The sequence below is a fragment of the Stenella coeruleoalba genome (assembly GCF_951394435.1).
Source record: "Stenella coeruleoalba genome assembly, chromosome: X".
In the NCBI taxonomy this organism is placed as follows: domain Eukaryota; kingdom Metazoa; phylum Chordata; class Mammalia; order Artiodactyla; family Delphinidae; genus Stenella; species Stenella coeruleoalba.
In genome coordinates this window covers 118,782,527-118,805,678 of record NC_137152.1, presented here as the reverse complement: position 1 = coordinate 118,805,678, position 23,152 = coordinate 118,782,527, and the positions used below count along the sequence as shown (strand labels likewise).

The window sequence follows — 23,152 nt, the reverse complement described above, 5'->3', positions numbered from 1 at the left end:
GACTGTTTCCTGGAGGCAAGGAGAAGGCATTGAAGAATCCAAAGCAGAGAGTGACATGGTCAGATCTGCCCACTGGATCGGCCTGGATGGAAGATGGTTTGAAAGAGAGGTGAGCCTAGAGGGAGGGACACCAGACAGGAGGCGGCCCAGGCAAGAGATGCTCACGGGCGCTTCGAAGGCGGTGAGGGTGAAGAGGTGACAGACTGGAGAGATACTTGGGAGGAAGCTTGACGAGACCTGATGATTGATGATGATACCAACAGCAAAACCGCCTGAGAAATGAAATAATACTCAAAACATGCATTGAGCAAATCCAAACCAAGGGCCCCCGTCCTCCCTTCCTTGGTGTTCCCATCGTCCTCTGAAATCAGCACATCTGCTGAGTGTGAATAAAAGAAGACCTGTAGGGTACATGTGGTCAGACTTCTCTAATTCAGACACCACTAACTCGGACTCTGCAATAGTTCAGACAGACTGTCTGTGAGTCCTATCGAGTAAGAATTTCAACCTACTTTCTTCCTCCGTGTCTTTTCAAGCCTTCAGTCACCAGTGAAAGCAGTGGTTTCTTCTGCAGTCAGGCGCTTGAGGTGCAGTAGACAGCCGCTTACATGGTGGCACCTGAGAGGCACCCAATATATGCCCCCCACCCAGGGGCCACAAGGCCTGAGATCCAATCGTTAGCGATTCATTCCTTTGGGAGAGGCTTTGGCCCCTCTGGACTTCTCTTTTATAAGGCAATGCTTTTGGCTTTGACAGAAGGGATCAAGGTAGTACAAGAGGGTTAGGTAGGCATCTGTAGAAGAAGGTGATGCAGAAGGAAAGATTGAGGGACACGGAAGATAATGTCAAGATCTTGCCAAGGAACAGCCCTGCAAGCGCTCAAGAAACTACGATTCTTAAGGAATGCCTTCCACTTCCGGTTCCAGCAAATCACACTTGTACATCCTCGTACCTTAAGGAACTTCTGTGTTTTATGTTTATGATACGCTATCAGTTACTGAAGGCCTAGGGTGACTCACAGTCTTTTCCTGTACCTCATCCTGCTTAGGACCAATGAAAATCTCCAATGTGATTGATTTGTACAGAATATTACTACAAATGCATTCTCTGAAACTATTTTATAACTCCAACTTTTCACTGGCTCAGACTGACCTCGCCTTTTGTCATTCCAAATTACGGAGATTTAACTGTATTTGCAGAGTGTTAATCGGTCAAGTCACAAGTGACAGGAGATCAAGACTCAGACTCTCACCTTGAAGAGTCTCGTCTACAGCTCAAGAAGGTACGAAACAAAACAAAAAGAAACAAAACAAAACTTTAAAAATTACTTACTTCACTTGTTTGGAGAATGGTGAACTTTGGCAGTTTAGTCTTTGAACTGGGTGCACTGGGTTTGCCATCCAAGAGTGACCCAAATGACAGATTCCCAAAGCTGTTCTCGAATTCAATTGAAGGTTTCAGCGTGGGAGAGATGTCCGGGGCTTGGTCCTGGCCATCCATGGGTCTGACATATGCGGTTGGTTTTTGCTGCCCCACGCTCGTTTTGCAGTAAACCCCTGGTGGGAAGTTTTGAACCACAAGGCCACTGCTGGGAGCTAATAAAGAAGAGGCAACTAGGGGAGACCCAGGCGCCTGCAGTGTGAATTCAGATTCTTCTGGTGAGCTGGACTGAAAGATTTCTTTGAACGTATCCCCTCCACCGGACTTGAGGTTACCGTCTTCCTTTGCAGATGGGTTTGACTCTTCAGCTGCTCCAACTTGAGGCTGTTCAGCTGGGTAGACAAAGAAGTCTTCCAGTCTGGCAGGGGGCTGGTCCTGTGCTGGGGGCTGCGTTTTGTTGGGCTGACTGCCAGCCTGGCTGGCCGGTACCATGCTAGTGTTCTGACTGTCTCGTGGCCAGTCAGGTTTTGACTTCCGGTTGCTGTGTATGAGAGTTGAATTCAGTATCACAACCGAAGGTGGAGGCATCGGTGCCGAGGAGTGAGTGCTATCCTGATGAGGTGGGATCATTCGGTTCTTTTGTTCTGGAAAAAAGCTTGGTTCGTTTTTGTTGATGGGAGTCTGGGGCACGGAATTCTTTGGGATTCCCACTAGATGATTCTGATTAGAATGGTTAGTTAACAAATCCTTCATTTCATCATAGTTTCCCAGCGTGTTCTGGACTCGGTTGGCAAGTGCATCACCTTTGTTTGTCTAAAATAACAAAAAGATGGGGGTGGGAGGAGAGAGAATGAATAGGTTTGTGTTTCCTAATGTTAATGTTTCATACAGATGCCCTAAGTAGACTAGCATATAGGGTTCTTTAAAATTCTCATGCTGCCACATAATTTCATGCATTTCATGTGCTATGTAAGAGAAAAAAATCAATAACACTGTTGAAAGAGCCTCTTGGAATGAGCTGTGTGATTAATGTCTGTATACTCCCTGGCCTGTTCTTACTTAAACACGCTCATTGGGAGAAAGTTTTAAATTACGTTGCTTACGAATTTCATTAGCGAAATAACTTAATTTAGGTCCAATGAGTTGAACTGTACATTCTACACTGTGATTAACAACTTCCGCTTACTGATCATTGGAATTATAATAGAATGTTCGACTTATGTCTGTTCTTGACATGTCAGCCCTTTGTGCTACATTACACCATGAAAAAGCCTTAGCCCGTTGGATAAGGAAGTCAGTTAAACTGTGCTATCATGACTACATTCAGTTTAGAAAAGGCATGGGCTTAAACAACATTGAACTGAGCTAACGTATGACTAAAGTGAATCCAATTCCTTTTAATCAAAGACTGCATAAATTACTGGTGTCTGCCTACATATTCTGGGGGCAACTCTGTTTACATATTGATGATTCATACTCGTTTACTTTGAAATGGTGCAAACTGTTCATCAACAGTGACTCAAGCTCTCCTCTGTCTTTTCAAGGGTTTAGAAAAATTTATTCAAGAATTTAAACTGTTGGTTAAGTAAATCAAAACAAAGTCCGATTTTCAAAGTTGGCAACTACATCATTCTATATGGAGAATCAACACAAGGACGTTTTAGTCTATTCTCTTTACCTGCCAAAGGTGTTATCAAAACCAGCTGCTGAGTTCAGGGGCAAAGGGCTGCTTTGTGTCTAGGCTGCATCATCCTGGCCCAAGATGTTGCAATGAAAGAAGGCTACCAGCACCCATGGAGCCACCTGGCAGCAGGGCCAGCGCCTGGGGAAGACGGCCACCCTGTGTAGCCTCCATGTCCCAGGAGTCATAGGCCAGCTCTCCATGTACAGGAGGGGGTGACTACCTCCCCACTGGTACAACCTCCACTGAAGACAGATGTGTCACATCTAAGGTTGCTCACACGCCCTTAACACCTGGTGTGTGCCTATTCAAGCCTGGCTTCTCAGGCTAAACCTAGGATGTATGGCTGCGTGCCGCTCTCTGTATGTCACGACGGGAGAGTGTGCGGATGAATGGAGGGTGAAGTGCTGGAAATGGATGAAATCACCCAGGGAAAGGAAACGAAGAATGAGAAGATCAGGCTCAGGAGAGAGCCCTGTGGAACGTCAACCTTTAAGAGAAGAGAAGGACCCAGCAAAGGATCCAGAGAAGGAGTAACCAGAGGGAATCGAGCTGGGAACCTTGGCCTTGTTATTACCATAATCCCCACATACTGTATAGAGCATTCAACTCGGGTCACGGGGCAAATCATATTCAAAGACTAAGGAAAAGCATGCTAATGATATGCTAAGAGGGCTCCACGGGGGATGGGGAGTTTTAGAAATCAAATAAATATATGTCAGTTTTAGTTTTCTTATACTCAGGAACATCTTATATTGCATCACATGCAACCTTGGTGCTGAAGGAGTGATTAAACAATTACAGTTCCTTATAATCCTCAGCTGAATAATCACTCCATGTTCAGAGGTACATTTGAAAGGCATAATTTAATAGGTAGAGAAGGGCAGAAATCAGTTTTATTCCCTGAAAGTCCCTAGGTTGGTCAGTTTTAATGGCAGACATTACTTTTCAGCTAAGGCAAGAATAGACTCTGTGTATATAGCGGTCTCCTTCAACCGAGGTGCCCAAGGAACCGTCTGGGCAGCAGCCAAAACCGGCCTCTATTCAATCCCTAAATTAAAAAACAAAGAGATTTCATTGTGGTCAGGGCCCAGTCGAATTCAACGCAAGCTGTAAATACTTGCAGGGCTGTGCTGGTCCCTCAAATAGTTTACCTCTTGGACCAGATGATTGCCCGATACCTGCCATCTTCAGGATCTGACCCAACAAAGGGAAACAACACCATTTCATTTCCTATTTTTAAATGCCTCCATTTATATTGTCTCCTTTAATGAATTAAGACATGTTTCCTTCCATTAGACAAAGCGAATGCTATAACCTTTCCCTTTTTGCCTTAGCTACCAGGAAGCTCAAAGTTATGGACCTTTCATTGACAGTTCATTGATCATTTACCGAAAATGCTTTGAACTTTCATTGAAAGACAGGTCTGGAGAATCAGAACTTTGCCCCCAGATGTCACAGAGAACACCACAATACCTCAAAGTTCTGAGAAGTCGTTCACTCTCTCTGGGCCAACATCATCAGGACCCAAGAACCTCAAGGCCCATTTGTTTGCAAGCAAGCTAGTCACATCCCTGTTCATATTTCAGCAGTAAGTAAAAAGGACATGTCCATCTTACCTTCGGTGGAGAGACCCTGCTTAGGTTTTAACGTCTCTTCATTTCGGTTTACTGTTTTACTGATCTGGGTTTCTGATGCATGCTTAGAATTTCTTTCCATCTCTAGATTTTAAAATATGCTTGAAATTAGGAGAATTTCTAAGCTGTCCAATGTCTAAAACTGTTGTCTACATGACTAAAATTAGACGAAAATTGAAAGCTCTCCAAATAAGTCTAGAAAATCCACCTCCTACTACACAGGGTCTACTACAGTTATAAGTTCTTTTCCAGCACAAAACTATGGGCTTTTCTTCAAGGTCAGAGACTACCTTTTATTCATCTTCATGTCCTCAACACTTAGTACCATGTCTGATGCATCCTAGGTACTCAGCAAATTGTTGCTGAATTGAACAGAATCAAATTATAATTCATACCCTGCCTATATCAATAAAGGATTTGCAGTGGCTTGGAGTAAAGGGTACATAACCAGAAAAGCAAAGGTTAAGCTAACTTGGTTACTGTGACTGAACGTCAAATTGAACTTTGAGCTTCTCGATAGCTAAAGGCCAAAAGAAAAAGCTCATAGCTTATAGAATTCTCTTGTCTGATGGCAGGAAGCACATCGTAATTCATTAAATGAGATAAACGTTTGCCGGATACTGAAAAGGAATTCTTCTCGTTGGTTCGGTTACAAGGTTACGAGAACCTCTGAACAGTAAAACAAGTCGTTTTTTCAGCACCAATTTTACAGGAGATGCAAAGACGTTTTTCACATGGCTTTTCCTTACGCTGACTAAAAAGCAGACCTGTGTTAAAGTCTAACTCGGTGAAGGCATGTCTGCACATGGAGTTACGGGGCCAAGTTAATAGGTCCAACCGTAGGGCCTTCCTGTACACTAATGGCATAAGGGGTGGAGCTGGGATAACCCGGGGGGATGAAGGGAGGTCAATTCCCTTCAACTAGCTTCCTCACACAGCAATTGTCTCAGAGGGACTTGTGACCAGAACTACATAGCAGATAGTTCAAGGCTGAGTTCACTGGTGACACTTTCTGAGTTGCTGATTGAAGGCAGATCCGTAACAGACGTGCTGTGGCTACAAGGAGCAATTACCATGGTCATTCTAAAACACACACTGGTAAATTCAAAACACTCATGAGGCTGGGTTAGGCACAGAGGACACACAGACACACAGCCTCAAGAAGTCCACCACTCAACAATCTCAAAATAATTAACAGGGCTTCCCTGGTGGCGCAGTGGTTGAGAGTCCGCCTGCCGATGCAGCGGACGCGGGTTCGTGCCCTGGTCTGGGAAGATCCCACGTGCCGCGGAGCGGCTGGGCCCGTGAGCCATGGCCGCTGAGCCTGCGCGTCCGGAGCCTGTGCTCCGTAACGGGAGAAGCCACAGCAGTGAGAGGCCCGTGTACCGCAAAAAAAAAAAAAAAAAAAAAAAAAATAACAATACGGACCAGGTCGTCAGAGTCAACTCTCTGCCTTCCCAACACTGGAGGTGGGTAACTGTCAACCAGTTTTTAAATTTCTCAAGATGTCGATATAAGATCCACTGGCTAGAAAACCCAACGGGGCCTGAAATACATTTATGTCCACCTACATGATGGACGCTCATTATACACCATAGCAACTTCTGGTTCACACTAATCGTCTTCTTCATCCTCCCCGAGTCTTAAGAACCGTTTTAAGGAGCAAGGGATTCTTAGCCGTCCTGGTTGCACGTTACAAACATGGCAAAAATGGAAATTTAGCCATTTCAATCAATTATAGGCTTCTTTCAATTTGGCCAATTCTTTACTTCCCGTTCTTGATAATTGGTTGATTCCTTAAAGGTAACCTCCACAGCCATTATTTTCTAAGTAATCACAATTTCTCCATCATCAAGGAAATGCATTTTCCAAGTATTTTCAGGCATAAATTACATGTCTGGTTTGTGGCTCGTGACTAACAGCACTCCATTTAAGCTTTTTGCCTCTTATTACTTCGGCAAATGCAGAGCTGCCTCAGTTTGCTTCTAATGTTATCTACAAATCAGTAATATAATTGCATTGCAAGACCACTGTGCTAGGAGACTGCTGTAAAAAATGAACCTCAAAACTGAAATAGCAAAATAATTTCAGTTTTGAGGTTCATTTTTTTCTTTTATTTCATTGTGGCTAATATATGTGATTTGGTAATTCCTTTTTTTAAAATTCTAATATTTTTACAGTTAATCTCTCTAAGCTGTAAGTTGCTATTTCTTTCTCTAATTATAATAATGCTAATACCTTGAATCTGTATAGCGCACTATGGATTTCAAAGCAAGGTTTCCGCAGATTGTTTGACTTGACCCTCACAATCACCGTGTGAGTCAGCACAGCTGTTCTGGTCTACTCTGGCTTCTACCTGCCCTGACCCAAATGACCTTGGATAAGCAACTTAATGTCTCTGCGCCTCGGTTTCCTCATCCTTGTTGAGCTGTGAAGAGCTGTAAAATGTCACTTGTTGTTATCATCAGTTATTTTTTCTATCAGCTACTAGTATTCACTTCAGAGCAAAGGAAACTCTAGGTCAGAGAAATAAAGTTTCTTCCCCAAAGTCACACAGGAGGTAAGCTTATCGGGTCTTCTGACTTCTTGTCGAGGATAAACAGCTTCCTGTTACAGATATGGAATCACACTTATGCGGATACGAGGCTGCAGAGAAGCTCACCTCAAATTCCTCATGGGAAACACGGGGAAAATGCGTACCCATATGCTGTAAGGGCTAGGCAAGCACGTGAAGAGAGCTCTAGCACGGTTCCTGGCACACAGGAGGCGCTTGGTACATGCCAGTTCCTCTTCCCTCCCCATCTTTCCACACTAATCTAGACACGTCAAACGGCTTCACATTTTTCAAGCACTTTTGAACACATCCTTTCCAGCAGCACAGCACAAACTCAGATTTCAGCCACCGAGGGATGTTACCCACCAGCACCCCAATCTAGGGGTGGTCAACATTCTTTCCATTCTGGGAGTGGTAGAGATGAAGCCAAAAAGGGAAAGAAATCAGCCAGGACCATGAGGGGTCACCATTTCTTCTCTCTGCCAAGAAAGGGCAGTGGGTCCTAGGGACTGATGCTCATTGGCTAGCTTATGAACTACCAAAGCCATCGGAGAGGCGATCGGGCCTTGTTTTAGGATTTAGAGTGGCAAGAAGTTTCCTTAAAGTCCTGATCAACCACCAGGAATTTTGATTTCTAATTTGGTAGGCGTTCCTACCACAACCCTCAGGAAAAGTTGTGGTAGGAATGTCCTCATTTCTACCGGTGGACCACAGGCCAGCTCTAGAACTCCCATTGCCACTGGCATGTCCAGATACGCCAAGGGTGTCCACACCAGTCCAGGTCTAGGGAGCTTTTAGAGGTGTACATCTGTTCTAGTATCGTGATATGGGGGAAAGGAGAAGCATACTGCCCAGTGATCTCCCAGGAAACCCCGAACATGTACACAGCACAAGATGGCAGTCAGTCATCAAAGCGGCAGTGAAAGAAAGAGAATTACCAGGTCATCAACCGTTAGCATGATTCCTTTCCTTCATAGTCTCGACTCCAAAACAAAGCCTCTTCCCCATCAAGTAGCATAAAGGCACCAGGCTACTAACCACACACAGACCTGATGTACTCTTGTCGTATCAAGACAGATGACTTTTGAAGATGACAATGTTGATAACAGGTTCTTTAACTGCCTGCTCAAAACTACACTACTTACATCTAAAAATAGATACGCATCTATATTACAGGCTTGTTAACGAGAAAGGGCATTTACCTTAAAGGTACAAGACCATCAATTCAACAAGACTTAAAATTATAAAGGGGGAAATAAGCCAAAGGTTCTACACCTCATAATAGTGTTAAGCATGGAGTAGATATTGAATTTTCAGAACGAGCCCTTTGAGTAAAGCTCATTTTTCTCACCCCTCCGAAGATAAGAGGTAAAACTCATCTGGTCATTCCTCTTTCTCAAGAAGGGATGAGGCATCTATCATCCTTTGACCTCTCTTCCACTTTCTAGAAAAGATGGAGGCCACAGCTCCTTATCGTGTCCCCAGTCTCCCTTCCACTCTCCTGCTTCTTCCTCATCCTAACATTCCATTCCCACCTTCCTCCCCAAGGCTCATCACTCTTCACATGTTCTCAGTTTTGTATTTTCTCATCTCCTCTGGGACCTTGCTCTGCTCATCATCACCTCTCTCTCCTGTGTCTTCACCCTCGCCTTCTCCACTGACATTGGTTCCTTCCCGTCAATCTCTAAACATGTTCACGTTTCTCTCCCCTTAAAAAAAGCTTCCTTCCAAATAATTGTTCCCCTTTCGTTCTACGTATCTTCCTTTCTTCCCCCCTCCATACAAAGACTCTCTGCAAGATCAAGTCTACATTCACTGCCTCTCTTTCTTTATTTCACCTTTTCCCATTTACTCCCCAACCCACCATGACTACCACCATCACCAAAGAAAACGACTCTCCCTTTCACCCCTTACCTGTTACTGCTCCTCAAGATTCTCTCCTTGTTCTCCTTACCCGGCCATCTGGCTTAGTGATAATACCCATTCTCACAGCTTCCACTGCCACCTACGTAGTAACCCCTAACTCTCTCTCCTGACCACTCTCATTAGCTCCAGATCCATACACCCCGAGCCTACTGGATAGCTCTCCCTTGACATCCACTGGCATCTTAAACCCATCACGCTCAAAGCAGAATTAATTACCTTTTCTCTACAAGCACCAACCTTGTTGTCCTCCTGAACAACCTGTTAATAACACCAGCCTCCTCTCAAATCTAAAAGATCGGAATCGTTCATTCCTATCGCACACTCCCCACCTCCAGGCAGACACCTGCCCTAGCACTTCAACTTCCTGGCTCTACTCTAAATCCAGCCTGCCATGAACCCCCGTCAGCCAACGACAATAGCTTCTTTATCTGCCTCTAGTTTCCCTTCCCTCCAACCCACCACTCTCCACACTTCCAACATCATCTTTACAATTCTTCGTCTGTCCCAGGCACGTCCTAACTTTAAAACTTGCGATGACTTCTCTTCGCGTACAGACTCATGTCCAAACTCCTTGGTACGAGGTAAGAAGGCTTCGGGCATCTTTCCCCTGCCTACCTCTTCAGCAGTTACCATGCGGTCATGCCCTCACTCATTCGTGATGATCTCTGCCACTGGACAAGGAATTCCTTGAAGGCAGGGTCTACGTCTTATTTCCCTTTGGACACTAGTCTAAGACGTGGCTGGCACACAGTGGGCCTTCAACAAATCCTTGTCAAGCTAACCATATCTCTACATGTGCACATTCAAAGGCAGTATAGAAATTAAATCAATTGAGATAGGAAAAATGGATTATTAAGGATTATACTATTATTGACAAATTGAAAACTAATAGTCTCTTTGTCAGACTTACCAAATTTGGAAGGCACCTGAGTGTCTCAATCAAGAGCTGCTAGCCCAGTCTCAACAAGGCACCGGGACTCTGGTCTCACTGGTCACCAGTCCAGACAGCTTACTGTCTACCCCAGTCACTGTCTCCTAAATGGTGCTCTTCTAAAATCACAACTCGTGAACATTTCCTCTATTGTTGTTTTACCTCTTAGATCATTTGTGTTTCATTACAGAAAATTACCCTGCTAGTAAATGTCAATAAAAACCAACCAGCTGCCAGCAATTCACCAAGATTCTTCTCCCAACCCCACCCCAAATAGAACGTTCAGAGGCAGTCACTGTGAAATCAATACTTGTAGACATAGAAGTGTGATCATTATTGGAGCTACACACTAGCCAGAATACCACTAGAAAGTCAACCTAGCTACACTAGCTCTTCTGGTTGAGGCAGTCTCCTAACCCATGATTACTAATCACCGGGAAAAAAATGATTGGCTTTGCCCTTTCTCCTAGAACAGTGATTTTCAAAGAGTACTCGAACCACTGAACAGCTGCTAACAACCTAAAATGGAAACAGAAAGCAGCGGCCTTGCCATGGATGGCACTGATTGGGAGGAGAAACCGACATATCCATGGACATTCTGATGAAGTCTTCAGGGGCTGCCACGCTGATAATCAAAGTGAGACAAAGCGTCAGGGGGCACTCCTTGCTGTAGGTAGTGTTGGGTAGGAAAGAATTCTTTGGAGACAGGAAGTCTCATAAGTCCCTTGCAAATCCTACTGTGTTCCCCCAAGAAGATGGAATTTGTCTCTGAAGACTTCCTCAGAAACTTGCCATTGCCCCCAATACAGCGTATGTATATATTTCATTTGTAAAACATATTCTCCCGGAGATGATTTGGGTGTTTTGCAAATAGATTAAGTGTTGATTAGTGCATTCAAAAATATAACAGGCAACCATTTTCCAGAAAGATAAATGACATACATATTCAGCTACCTTGTAGGGCTCCCCAAAAAGATCAAAGCCTGAAGAAAAGAGATCGTCTTCTTGCTGGACTTCTTGGTTTCTCCGCTCCCATTCCCTTTTCTTAAGTGCACTACGGTCTTGTTCATAGTGACTGACATGCAAAGAAAAAAGACAAAAGGAGACAAAGATGAATTAGTCATGTAAGTTATTTAGATCTCCCTTGTTATCAATAAGGAGAAAAAACAAAACAACAAGCCGAGGCTACCCGAACTGATACTGCATAGAGAGCAGGCCTCCTCTTCTTTATTCTCAATGGGTTTAAGACCCTGACCAGTTCTTCCGAATACAGAAGAAAACAGAAACTTGCTTATTAGAAACTGTACTCGTGACCACTTAAGTAAGGCATAATCCTCTTCCCTTGTCCTTACTTGATTACTACAGGCAATTACAGCAGAGTCCCCCAAAGTCAGTCCACTGCGCAAAAAAGTACTGAATTCGGGTTGTGTTGTGTTGCCAACGGCCTAGGGCTCAGAATTCACAGATGTCACGAAGTCCTAAGGGAAAGGAATTATCAAATATGTTATTGTGGATAAACTGGAATTCTGTCCTGGGCCCACAGCCAGTGTTAGCCTGTGGTAATGAAATCAAAGGAGAGGGAATTCACTGGCGGTCCAGTGGTTAGGACTCCGAGCTTTCACTGCAGGGGGCCTGGGTTTGATCCCTGGTCTGGGAACTAAGAATCCCGCATGCCACGTGGGGCGGCCAAAAAAAAAAAAAAAAAAGAAAAGAAAAATCAAAGGAGAGTTTAAGAACATCTTCAGAAGTCTACAAAAATCCAAGTCACCCAATCAGTCACACTCCTTTTTGTTTTGTGGGAAACTGTTCACAAGGAAAGGGGTCTGGCTTGACCAACAAACTACTAACAATGAAAAGAGGTGTAAAAACCTTTGAATGACCTTAGGGCACAAATGTTTTATAAACACTGTGTAACCCTGACTCTCATGACATTTCAGGCTTTCCCATTGGAGGATCAGTACAAAAGCTTCCAGGCTATATCTAAGATACATTCTGGGTCCTTGGATTTTATAGAATGGAATGCTTCCTTATTAAGAAAACAATTATTTTCTTCATCATGCAAGACTATGCATACTAAACCATCATCTATAAGTCTCACTGTAGTGGATTTTATTTTGTTCATTGGGTTCCCCCCCCCCCCCGGCTTTTGATTGTAATTCCACTCCAAGTGAGTACATATACGCTGGGAAAATTTCAATTATATATGTACATAAGATGCCTAGCGGGTGCTGTATAAATGTTGCTTTCCTTCCCCATGTTAATACAGGTATCCCCTGCTTTCCAAAGGTTTGCACTAAGCCCCTTTTACGAGAGACCTGCGTTAGTACCTTTGTTCGCTAACGGAAAAAAAAATCCGAAGAGGATTTTCTCTTTTACAAAAAACGTCATTCCCTTACTAACATAGGTCTTTCTTAAAAGCCAAGTGGCATAATGAGAACTTGCAGAAATTGGGGGGATACTCTTCACTTTTACACCATTTTGCTTCTGAAAGTTTTCATAGGAACGCTCTACTTTCGGCTAGCAGACGAAACCTGTAATGTCATGTGAAGACTTAATTAGGTAATTGACATGCAAACGAACATAAGAGCTAAAGGATCTATAAGAGATATACTGATATAATATATAAGTACAGTCGACAGGTTTTGAATATGTTCCAAACCTTAATACCTATCATTGGTAGCCTAGTTTGCTCATGAGTATCATAATCTTAATTTACAAAATAAGATCCCAGAGCATGCAATATCCGTGGTAGCGTAACTAGATATTGATATAGATGGAGTGTAACAGGTCAATACACCTAACCACCCGCCTTTCCCCACAGGAATACGTGAACTGACAAATTCTAAGTGACCCTGATAGCCTTATCTCCTGGATAAACAGCACTTCATTTCCCCATCTAAAAATCGTGGCAACATTTATAGGATGTTTACATGGACATTATCCTTTCATAATGCAAACCATGCCAGATACAGAGGAGCTCACCGGATCACTCATAGGTACGCCCAGCAAATGTCAGCACCGTCTGGGAACATCAAAGACACCCCAAAGCTCCACCCAAAGCCCAGGCCTCACGTCTGGGCCCCGCCTGGTCAACAAAGACGCCGAGTCCAGGTACTACTGAAAGCCAGCCCATCGTTCACAGTCCCAGACGCCATCCACAGGTAGTACGTTTGTTGGCATCATCTGTCATTCCCATTCACGAGCTGAGATCAGAACCCCAAACGGCCGCCACGTGACACAATGTCTCCGTGTTGGAGGCTGATGTGGAGTCAACGGTAACATCTGGGGTCCATGAAGCGTGGAGCACAAGACTCACTCTCAGCATCATACACTGGCCCTGTGTAACCTGAGCCCATCGTCAGTTTGCCGAAATGTAAGAACGATGGGGTGTCAGGGGTGGGATGAGGGGACAAGTCAAAGCAATGTTTAGTGGGGGTGGGACCTGGGAAGAGGGTTTGCTGCAGCCATCATGCTCCGTGCACACATGAGAGCAGAAGCCTCACGCTTCCAAGGAACGCGAGCAATATGTCAGTTTTCCAGCTCTCTGTTCGCTCCTTGCACCTGACAGCCCAGACTGACAGTCCCAGGGATCCCATTTCATTGTCCCATGAGGAGAACCAAGGGACTTTGGTCTCTTGGCTTTGCAAACTACCTTCCTCTTCCTCTGAGGGCAAGATAATTAAAACCCGAAAGGAAAGAAAGGAAGAGAAGAAAGGAAACGTGCTTCAACACGCATGAGAACCCTTCAAGCGGCCGGCAGTCAGGGCGCTTGGGGCTTTCGACCCAGGCTGGATTTGTGAGAAGGCTCTTGGCTGCGTTTTGCATCAGTTCATTAAGCTACCAAATTCCAGACGAAAAATCGGAAGAGCAGATTGAGCGTGCACATGGGTGTTATCTGCTGCATTTTTTAACACATACAACAAAGAACAGCTAATTCTCATATCTCTGGTGAGAATGAACTTAATCTCCATAGAGTTTCACTGCTCTTGGAATGCAACCAAATCTCTCCCGTTTTTTCCGTTTTTGCTCAGCAGGGCGTTGTACTGAAAGCTTCACCGGGCGAAGTATAATGAGGAACAAACTACAGGGTGATGAGATTTTCACAGTGCAGAACGTCACTGATTTCTGACTGAAACCAAAATGACTAATTTGAAGCACCAGCTAATTAAAACCCCAGCTAGGTATTTAGCCTCTTGTTATACCTACTGCTGTTTATAATTATGAGGACCTCTTTACCTACTCAATTAAAGTTCTTTGGTTTCAGGGAGGTTGTGTTTGAACCTGTGAGCCCTGCAGAGGCCACAGGAAAGCCGATGTCTGTCCCCTGATGATCTGTTGCCCCTTTACACTCCCAGGCCGGCTTTCCAACCAAAAAAAAAGGGATCCACGGCCCACGAGGAAATGCTCAAGCCAGAAATCGGAATTCATCACCATATTACTGGTCTGAACAATTCAAGTTTCCTCACACTGATGAGGAAAGAGTGCACTAGTCCTCTCAGTGTGAAAACTCACTTTCATATTAGGAAGTTGAGCCCCAAAGTGCAACTCGAGGGCTCTGCACTCTTAGCAAGTGAGAATGTTCTTCCAACTGTTTTCTATAGGATAGAAGGAAATTTGGCATGATATGGTGACACTGAAAACTCAAAACCCAGGGGGAGGGGCAAATCAGGGATATGGGACTAAGAGATACAAACCACTATGTATAAAATAGATAAGCTGCAAGCATATATTATACAGCACAGGGACTAGAGCCAATATTTTATAATAACTATAAATGGCGTATAATCTATTAAAAAATTGTTTTGGCTGCGTTGGGTCTTCGTTGCTGCACGCGGGCTTTCTCTAGTTGCGGCGAGTGGGGGCTGCTCTTCGCTGTGGTGCGTGGGCTTCTCACGGCGGTGGCTTTTCTTGCCACAGAGCACGGGCTCTAGGCACACGGGCTTCAGTAGTTGTGGCTCGCGGGCTTAGTTGCTCCGCGGCATGTGGGATCTTCCCGGACCAGGGATTGAACCCATGTCCCCTGCATTGGCAGGCGGATTCTTAACCACTGCGCCACCAGGGAAGCCCTCTATTAAAATTTTGAGTCACTATGTTTTACACCTGAAACTAATATAATATTGTAAATCAACTATATCTCAATTTAAAAATGCATTTACCCTTCAACCTAAAAAAAAAAAAAATCTCAATTTACTCTTCATTGACCAAAGGCCTTTGTTTTCTGTCTGTACAGCCTATCTTTTGGGTTTTTTAAAAAAATATTTATTTATTTATTTGTTTGTTTATTTATTTTTGGCCGCACCAGGTCTTAGTTGCGGCACGCAGGCTTCTTAACTGCGGCATGCATGCGGGATCTAGTTCCCCGACTAGGGACTGAACCCGGGCCCACTGCATTGGGAGTGCAGAGTCTTACCCACTGGACCACCAGGGAAGTCCCTCAGCCTATCTTTCTGGAATCCCTGCTTCACTGACATCTCCACTAACTGATAGAAAAAGGATAGAAAGAAGAACAAATTCCATTTAACTATACATTTAACTCACCAAGGCCTTGAGTCACGTTTGGTTTGAGGTGTGTGGGTCCACTTACACGTGGATTTTTTTCTATAGTAAATAGTACAGTACCACGCAATCCACAGGTAGTTGAAACCGAGGTTGGTTGAATCCACGGATGCAGAATCGCAGATACTGAGGAACCCGTGGGTACAAAGGGCTGGCACCCCTAAGCCCGCGTTATTCAAGGGCCAACTGTACCCTGTTACTCACTCCAATGCAAGGCGGTGATGGTGAGAAGATACCCTCTAGAATGGGTCTTTTATATTAGCTCTGATTTCACCCACCCATCGGTCTCCCTGGCCTCCAATAACAGAGAACCTGCCCTGTTAACACAGGAGGAATCTACGGCCCTCCGGCGATGAAGGGAGCCATCCCAAGGCCTCATCAAGGTAGTGGCGAAGGAAGATGCCAACCTGTGTCTCTTCCGTCTTCAAGTTCAAGTGATTTCTTCTCCTCTTCTCCTTCTCTCAGATATTCTCCCATCCTCGTCCTTAAACTTGATCTTAGACTCTAGCAACTCCCATTTTCATCATTAGAAGCCACAGGTACATTCATGGGGAGATAAAACCCAGGACACATGGAGCTTCACTGAGATTGAAGAAGCTCAATTATGCCGTCTTCATTAGCTCACAGCGGCAGGACACCAGGCTGATAAATGCTGGCTAGTCTTTTAGAAGAGACACTGTCGCCATCATCTAGTTCTGGTCCCTTCATTTTCCAGATGAGGAAATTGAGCTCAGTAAGGCCATGGGCCTCGCAGCAGGTTTGTGGCAGAACTAGGAGGCGGGAACTCAGGTTTTCTGCTTCCCAAACTAGTTCTCTTCCTAATACCCCATGGTTTGTCCCTTCTGACTCTCACGCTTCCATCACACTCAAGAATAAATATTAGTCTCATTTGCACTCCGTTGGTCAACTTTCCTTGATTGTATTTTATTAGACATTGTCAGTAGGGAAGAACTTCAGGAACTTCATTTGGTTGCGAGTATAGAAAAACCATTAGTTTCCTTACACCAAAATGTACAGAACCTTAAGGGATTGTAACACTTAACTACATGTGCGGGAAGAAGCTGAGCAAATGAGAGTAAAAAGCAGTCTAAGTCCATTTGGTTTGTATATTTCATGAAGTATAATCATCACTGCTTGCCTAATTTGGTTATTGTACAAAGCTAGTTGGGGACACATTAAAAAAAATGACATTTTAAAATGACAGGTTTGTTTAAAAATACTGCTAACTAATACAGAATGTATGGTAGTAACAATGTAAATGAAAGTAAATAACTCAGTCTCACTTGTTTTCGAATCCAGCTGGCACTAAAACACCTTTATTTTGGCTAATATCTTTGTAAAAGCATAAAAATACATATTTAATTCACCCAAGGGACAAACATAAGCTATAACTCACTCCTTCCGGTTCTCCTGAATGAATGTTGCCTTCTATAAACTGTGTAGATATTTATACTTACTACATGTTCCAGAATTCCAAGTGGTACTTTTTTTTTAAATATCTAGCCCTGTTTTGAATTTGACTCTGACCTAATGTCTGTATAGCTTCTGTTAGTTAAAAAAAAGAAAACCTCTGCCATTCAATACCTTCAAAATCACCCCCAAGTTAAAGCCTTATTTTATCTGCTAATATCCACGAGCACTGCAGTGTAAAGTGCTAACTCCCAAACTGTTCTTATTTTGCACACGTAGGGAAGACACACGAGAACCTTGGATCTGGGGATGTGAGTATGGCCTTGAGAAGGAGCTTCTATACATCAGTAGAACCTCTAAGTCCTGTTTCCACAGCAGGACTCATACAGACAACCACTCTCTTCAGCAAATGGATTCTCTCCCCACAGACACCGGCTCTCATTAAAAAGAAAAAAAATCAAGATGGGAATGAAAGGACAGAAAACACACAAGACATTTACTTTCCACATCTGTCAGCTGTCCACCCAGTCATGCCAATTTCTTTAGGTCTTGGGGAAATGGGTCAGTGCTCATTCTGAGAGTTCCCTTAAATCTGTGCTTTTTAAAACTATGTATTACCAACAGGGGAATATTAAACCTGTTTCCCTCCAGGGCAGCTCGGGGATATCCCATTCCCTCTACTTCTGAAAATGCTGAAGCAGATTCAGCTCGTCCGGGAGGCTTGTCAAATCATCCTCCAGTGGGGTCAGGCAGACATTCCAAGAACCACTCCTCTTGTTTTGTTTTTGTCTCACCTCCTCTCCTTCTCTTCTGCTCCCCACCCTGTTTTAAGAATCATTATAACACCTCTATTGAGATATAATTCACAAACCATTCAATTCATCCATTTCAAGTATAGAGTCAGTGGTTTTCCGTATATTCAGAGATTTGCAACTATCACCATGATATAATTTTAGAATATTTTCATGGCCCCCCAAAGCAGCCCTTTACCTTTTAGGAATTACCCCTGCCCTGAATCCTCCCTTCCAGCCCAGCCCTAAGCAACAACCACTAATCTACTTTCTCTCTGAATGAATTTGCTTATCCTGGAAAATATCTCATACACATGAAATGATACAATATGTGGTCCTTTGCGCCTGACTTCTTTCACGTATCAAAATGTTTTCAAGGTTCATCCACGTTGTAGCATGGATCAATACTTCACTCCTTTTTTTAGTATCTGAATAATATTCCACTGTATGGATATTCCCGGTCCTAAGTTACACCATGCTCATTAAAGGGGTTCAATCTAGTGAGTTGATAATGATTTAACTGGGGTTCTCTATGTCTCCCATTAGACTTTTTACTCCTTAAGGGAAAGGTCCATGGCTTCTAAGTCACTGACAGCACGCTACAGGTGATCACAGAAAACCTTCTTGTATATAAATAAAACAATGTCAAATACAGATATTGTGAGGAAGACACTTTTTTTGTTGTTTTTGTTTGTTTTTGTTTTTTGCGGTACATGGGCCTCTCACTGTTGTGGCCTCTCCCATTGTGGAGCACAGGCTCCGGACGCGCAGGCTCAGCGGCCATGGCTCACGGGCCCAGCCGCTCTGCAGCATGTGGGATCTTCCCGGACCGGGGCACGAACCCGTGTCTCCTGCATCGGCAGGCGGACTCTCAACCACTGCGCCACCAGGGAAGCCCAGGAAGACACTTTTAAAAAGTGTTTGAAGCTTAGGGCAAAACTATTTTGGCTAGCCTACTAAATTCCCCAAATGATGCAATACTTCTAAGAAATACCAAATACTCAAGCTGCAAAGATAATTGAATATATCTAGGAATGGTAAAACAAAAACAAAAACAACCTAGTGAAAACCGAACCTGACACCAACCAAAGAAACAGGTTCTGTTATTTCTAAAGAATTTCATAGTGTGTCCAGAAATGATGGTACCCAGATTCTTTGTAACTTTCACTTACAAGTCTCTTGATCATTAATAACTCATTTTACATTTCTAAGCCTCAGCTTTGTTATGTGTAAAATGGGAGTTCCTCTTCATGTGGTTGATGTCAAGGTTAAGTGTGATAGTGAACAAGGAAGGCTTCTGTAAGCTGGTAAGGGCCGCTCACATGAGATCGTTGACACCATGTCAGGGTCAACATGATCAGGATTTACTTTCATCCCACAAAGCTCTACTCTGTGCATTAAGTCGTGTGCTCCTCAGACACCCCTGATAAATTAGCAAGACAGGTATTAGTATTCCATCTAAAGATGGAAAACTGACGCTCAGAAAATTGTTCCAGCCTATGACAACTGCATCCAGGACACCGCTCACCTGATTTCCTAACCCAGAGCTCTTTCAAAGAGTCTAAGATGGGCTTCCCTGGTGGTGCAGTGGTTGGGAGTCCGCCTGCCGATGCAGGGGACACGGGTTCGTGCCCCGGTCCGGGAAGATCCCACATGCTGCGGAGCGGCTGGGCCCGTGAGCCATGGCCGCTGAGCCTGCGCGTCCGGAGCCTGTGCTCCGCAACGGGAGAGGCCACAGCAGTGAGAGGCCCGCGTACCGCAAAAAAAAAAAAAAGTCTGAGATACAAGACCTGCATATGCCAAAGATATTTATGTGTAGCTTTCATGAGTTCTCTTCATTCCACAAAAACTAGAGCCAAATTTCCTAATTTTTGAGGTCTAATGTCTTTCTAGTAACAGACCAGGACAAAGTATATCTCATTAGATAGCCTTTAAAATTTTTTCTCTATAGGCTCAAAAATGATCTTTGAGATAGCGACAGGAAATTGATCAATATATGGAATTAATACACACATTAATATTGACATGAGGTTTAAAATAATAATTTTTTAAATGTAAAACATTTCTAAATATTACCGATCTTCTATAATCTGCTTCTCAATTTCGGCTGCCCATGGGAATCACCCAGTGAAGATTTTATAGATCCCCGCGCCCAAGTCACACGCCAGACCAACTGCCTGCGAATCTCCTGGTGCGGGGGACAGGGCGGGGCGGGGTTCCCAGGCATCCAATATAAAACAACTTCTAGTCTTTGCACATGATAGGATCCTTCACATATAAACTTCTTTATTAAACCCCTTTGGGCGTGCCTAAATCGGATGGACTTCCCATGGAGGTAAATGAAGAGCCAGGGTCCGTTGCGGAACAGATGTATTCTGTGATGCAGAACTCTGCCTTGTTGGTCTACGCTGGCAGAAATGCCCCAAGGTGAAGCGCAGTTATTACAGGAGCGGACTGTCATGCACAACAACCACAGTAACACTAACAGCCACTCTTTGTTCATTCCTTGCTCCATGCCATTTTCGGAGGACTATCTTATTTAATCCTCGCAAAAACTCTGATGAGGCAGCGTCATCCTCACTTTGTAGACGAGGTGACAGGCGCATGAGACCCAGAGAGGTGGACACGCCCAAAAAATGACACAATGAGTAAGTGAAACAAGCGGAAGAGGCGCTGAGGCTGCCCTATCCAGAGGCCACCCTTTAGCCAGAAAGAAGACGCTAGTAGATGGGAAAGAAGGCCCCTGCCAGGGAGGCACATCCCCACATTTGAGCTCTGCTCACAGGACAGCACAGCACAGTTGATCCACGGGCTACGTCGAAGATCTGAACTCTCTGCTCCAGATTATCTAAGCAGAATATCTCAGCTTACAGGGGGCTCGTGCAGCGTGGTATAGATTCTTCTCCAAACAGCACGCACAGGTAGACACTCAGACGGAAAACGACTGGCAACAATGTTGTAAGAGTGCACGAAAATTCCGTTTTTTACAGGATTCCCTTTTAATGGAAATGCCACTCTTTTATAGAATGACCGTGACTCTGGCAACCCAGAGGTGTGCCTACAGTAGTACTCAACTCAACTTTCTGGAAGCCTGTTAAAATGTACTTTAAAAGCAATTGTTCCAGTGAAATTAAATTCTTTTGTCCTTGGACAACGTGACTGTTGGCTAAGAGACGTGGTCCAATATCCCCGTCTGCTTGAGAGATGAGTGTCTCCCCAGCAAGTGTTCCTTCCCTCCTCTCCCAGCAGCCCAGATCGCACCTTCATCTCCTTTCATCTTCCCTCAAGCATCCCCTCCTCCATACTCAGGTTCCCCGCTACAAGAAGACTCCATTGTGCCACAGATACCTAAGCACGCGGAAGTTTCTTTTCTGCTTCTGTAATATTTTCTTAGGTTAGGAAAATCATTTAAAAATAACTCGAGTTCTGACCCATTCATCAAAAATGAGACTTCTCCGTCACTCCTGGCTCACTGACCCACTGGTAACACAAACCGATGTCTTACAAGCATCTCACATTCAATGTTGGCCACACAGAGAGAGCTGCAAACAATTGCATAACTCAGAAGTTTTCAAAGACACTTCCTGAAGACGAGTAGGGGCCTGGAATGGATAACACAAGCCAAGAAATACACACTCAGAGAGTGAATACAGTTAAGTGTACTTATTTATACGTTTATGTTTGCATCGGTGAAACTATTGAAAAATCGAAATGATAGAAAACTTCCTCGCTTCCCCTCTTGGCAGCATCTCCCCTGTTCCCCACTGACAAGCAGAAGGAACAATTTTTATTATTTTCCTGTTTATTCTTCCAGTGCTTCTTCATGGACTTTTTAGGGTCAACTTGAAATTACCTCATTTCTAATTCTCTCTTTAAACGAATCAGAGTCAATGCTAATGCTGAGTTTTAAAGAGCTGCCGGATCTAAATTTTGAGCCACTTCCAGGAAGGACATGCGAGGACGCTTCTCATAATCAGAAACGGAGCCACGCAAGAGGAGGCGGTGTCCAGCTTTGATTGTTCTTTGTGGTTGGTTTGAATTCTGCCTCACGGCAGGCAGGGTGCCCGGCTTGGCCCTCTGCTCCTGATGACGCCTGGTCCAGCCCCCGTGGATCCTGGCCCCATCCCACGGGCCCCATCCCACGGGCCACGTCCCCCGCTCCATACCTGTTGCTTCTGCCGCCAACCTACACAGAACAACTCTGTTTTTCAAGTTAGGAAAAAGCCGCCTGAAGTATTTCCTCTCCATGCCCACTAAACATCAGGAATTCTTTGCCAAGTCAAAGTTTTAATATAAACCTGGCTTCTCATAAATGACACTTTTCAAAGGTGTTTTCTTTTCAGTTAGCTATGAGCAAGACAGTTTCAATAACTACTTAATTTAAAACAATATTTTCTCAGAAATCGCATTCTTAATTACTTTTAAACTAAGGAAATGAATGCCCTTAACAAGCAGTTTATAATGGACAGTCTTAAGCAGACTCTACTTTCAAGTCTCACCAAACCCTTTGATCCGCATATACTCACTAAACTTTGCCCGGGCAAATTCTACCCCCTTACGGCTTCCTCTTCAGGCCCCTGACCCTCCCTGGCACACGCACCCCACAGGGCTCCGGCCTGAACACACAGCGGGGGCATGAGATCAGGCCCACGGCAAACAGCCACTGGGCACTGCTTGCCCCTGCTCTCTGCATCGTCACAGAGATCGGACAGAGGAGAGAGATCGGGGTGATGTTTCTACAAGCCGAGGAACACTCAACATGGCCAGTAAGTCACCAGAAGCTGGGAGACAGGCCTGGAACACACGCTCCCTCACGGCCCTTAGAAGGAACAAAGCCTGCTCACACCTTGATCTCAGACTCTGAGCTTCCAGAACCAGGAGACAATAAAACTGTTGTTTAAGCCTCCCAGTGTGTGGGACTTGCTTACGGCAGCGCTGGCAGACCCCTGCACCCCCAGATGGCACTTCTCAGTCAGTTCACGGTGAAAACGTTGGGCCTCATCACAGTCAGTGTGGATAATCAAGACCTTAGGAATGATCTTTTTTACTCCAGTGACATGATATCCACCCTCCTTGCTTCTGTCCCAGCTGAACTCTTTAGGCTTTCCTACTTGGTCTCCTTCCCCCTTTCCTGCTCTGAGAGAACCGTGGGTGCTCAATGAAACTGTCCACCAGAAAGGAATCACGCATTTCTGCTTCCCGTTTATCTGGAAAAGTGCCAACGTCAGTGTTCCGTTCTCAATAAGTATTTTTTGACCGAATGAATGAACAAATGACAGGTAAACT

The 23,152-nt window shown here is 44.4% G+C and overlaps 1 protein-coding gene across 5 annotated transcripts in view; it reads right to left on the bottom strand.

Moving 5' to 3' along the window:
- The window catches only part of AFF2 (ALF transcription elongation factor 2), a 492,108-nt gene that overhangs the window by 324,583 nt on the left and 144,373 nt on the right, over positions 1 to 23,152 (bottom strand). For 3 of the 5 annotated variants that reach the window (XM_079909776.1, XM_079909778.1, XM_079909779.1), the window contains exons 2-3: positions 11,064 to 11,184; positions 1,333 to 2,193 (exon numbers count right to left, since the gene is read on the bottom strand). In XM_079909776.1, coding sequence (XP_079765902.1) covers positions 1,333 to 2,193; positions 11,064 to 11,184 — 982 coding nt within the window. Of the gene's footprint in view, positions 1 to 1,332; positions 2,194 to 11,051; positions 11,185 to 23,152 lie in introns of all 5 variants that reach the window. The other 2 variants (XM_079909775.1, XM_079909777.1) reach the window with 1 other exon arrangement.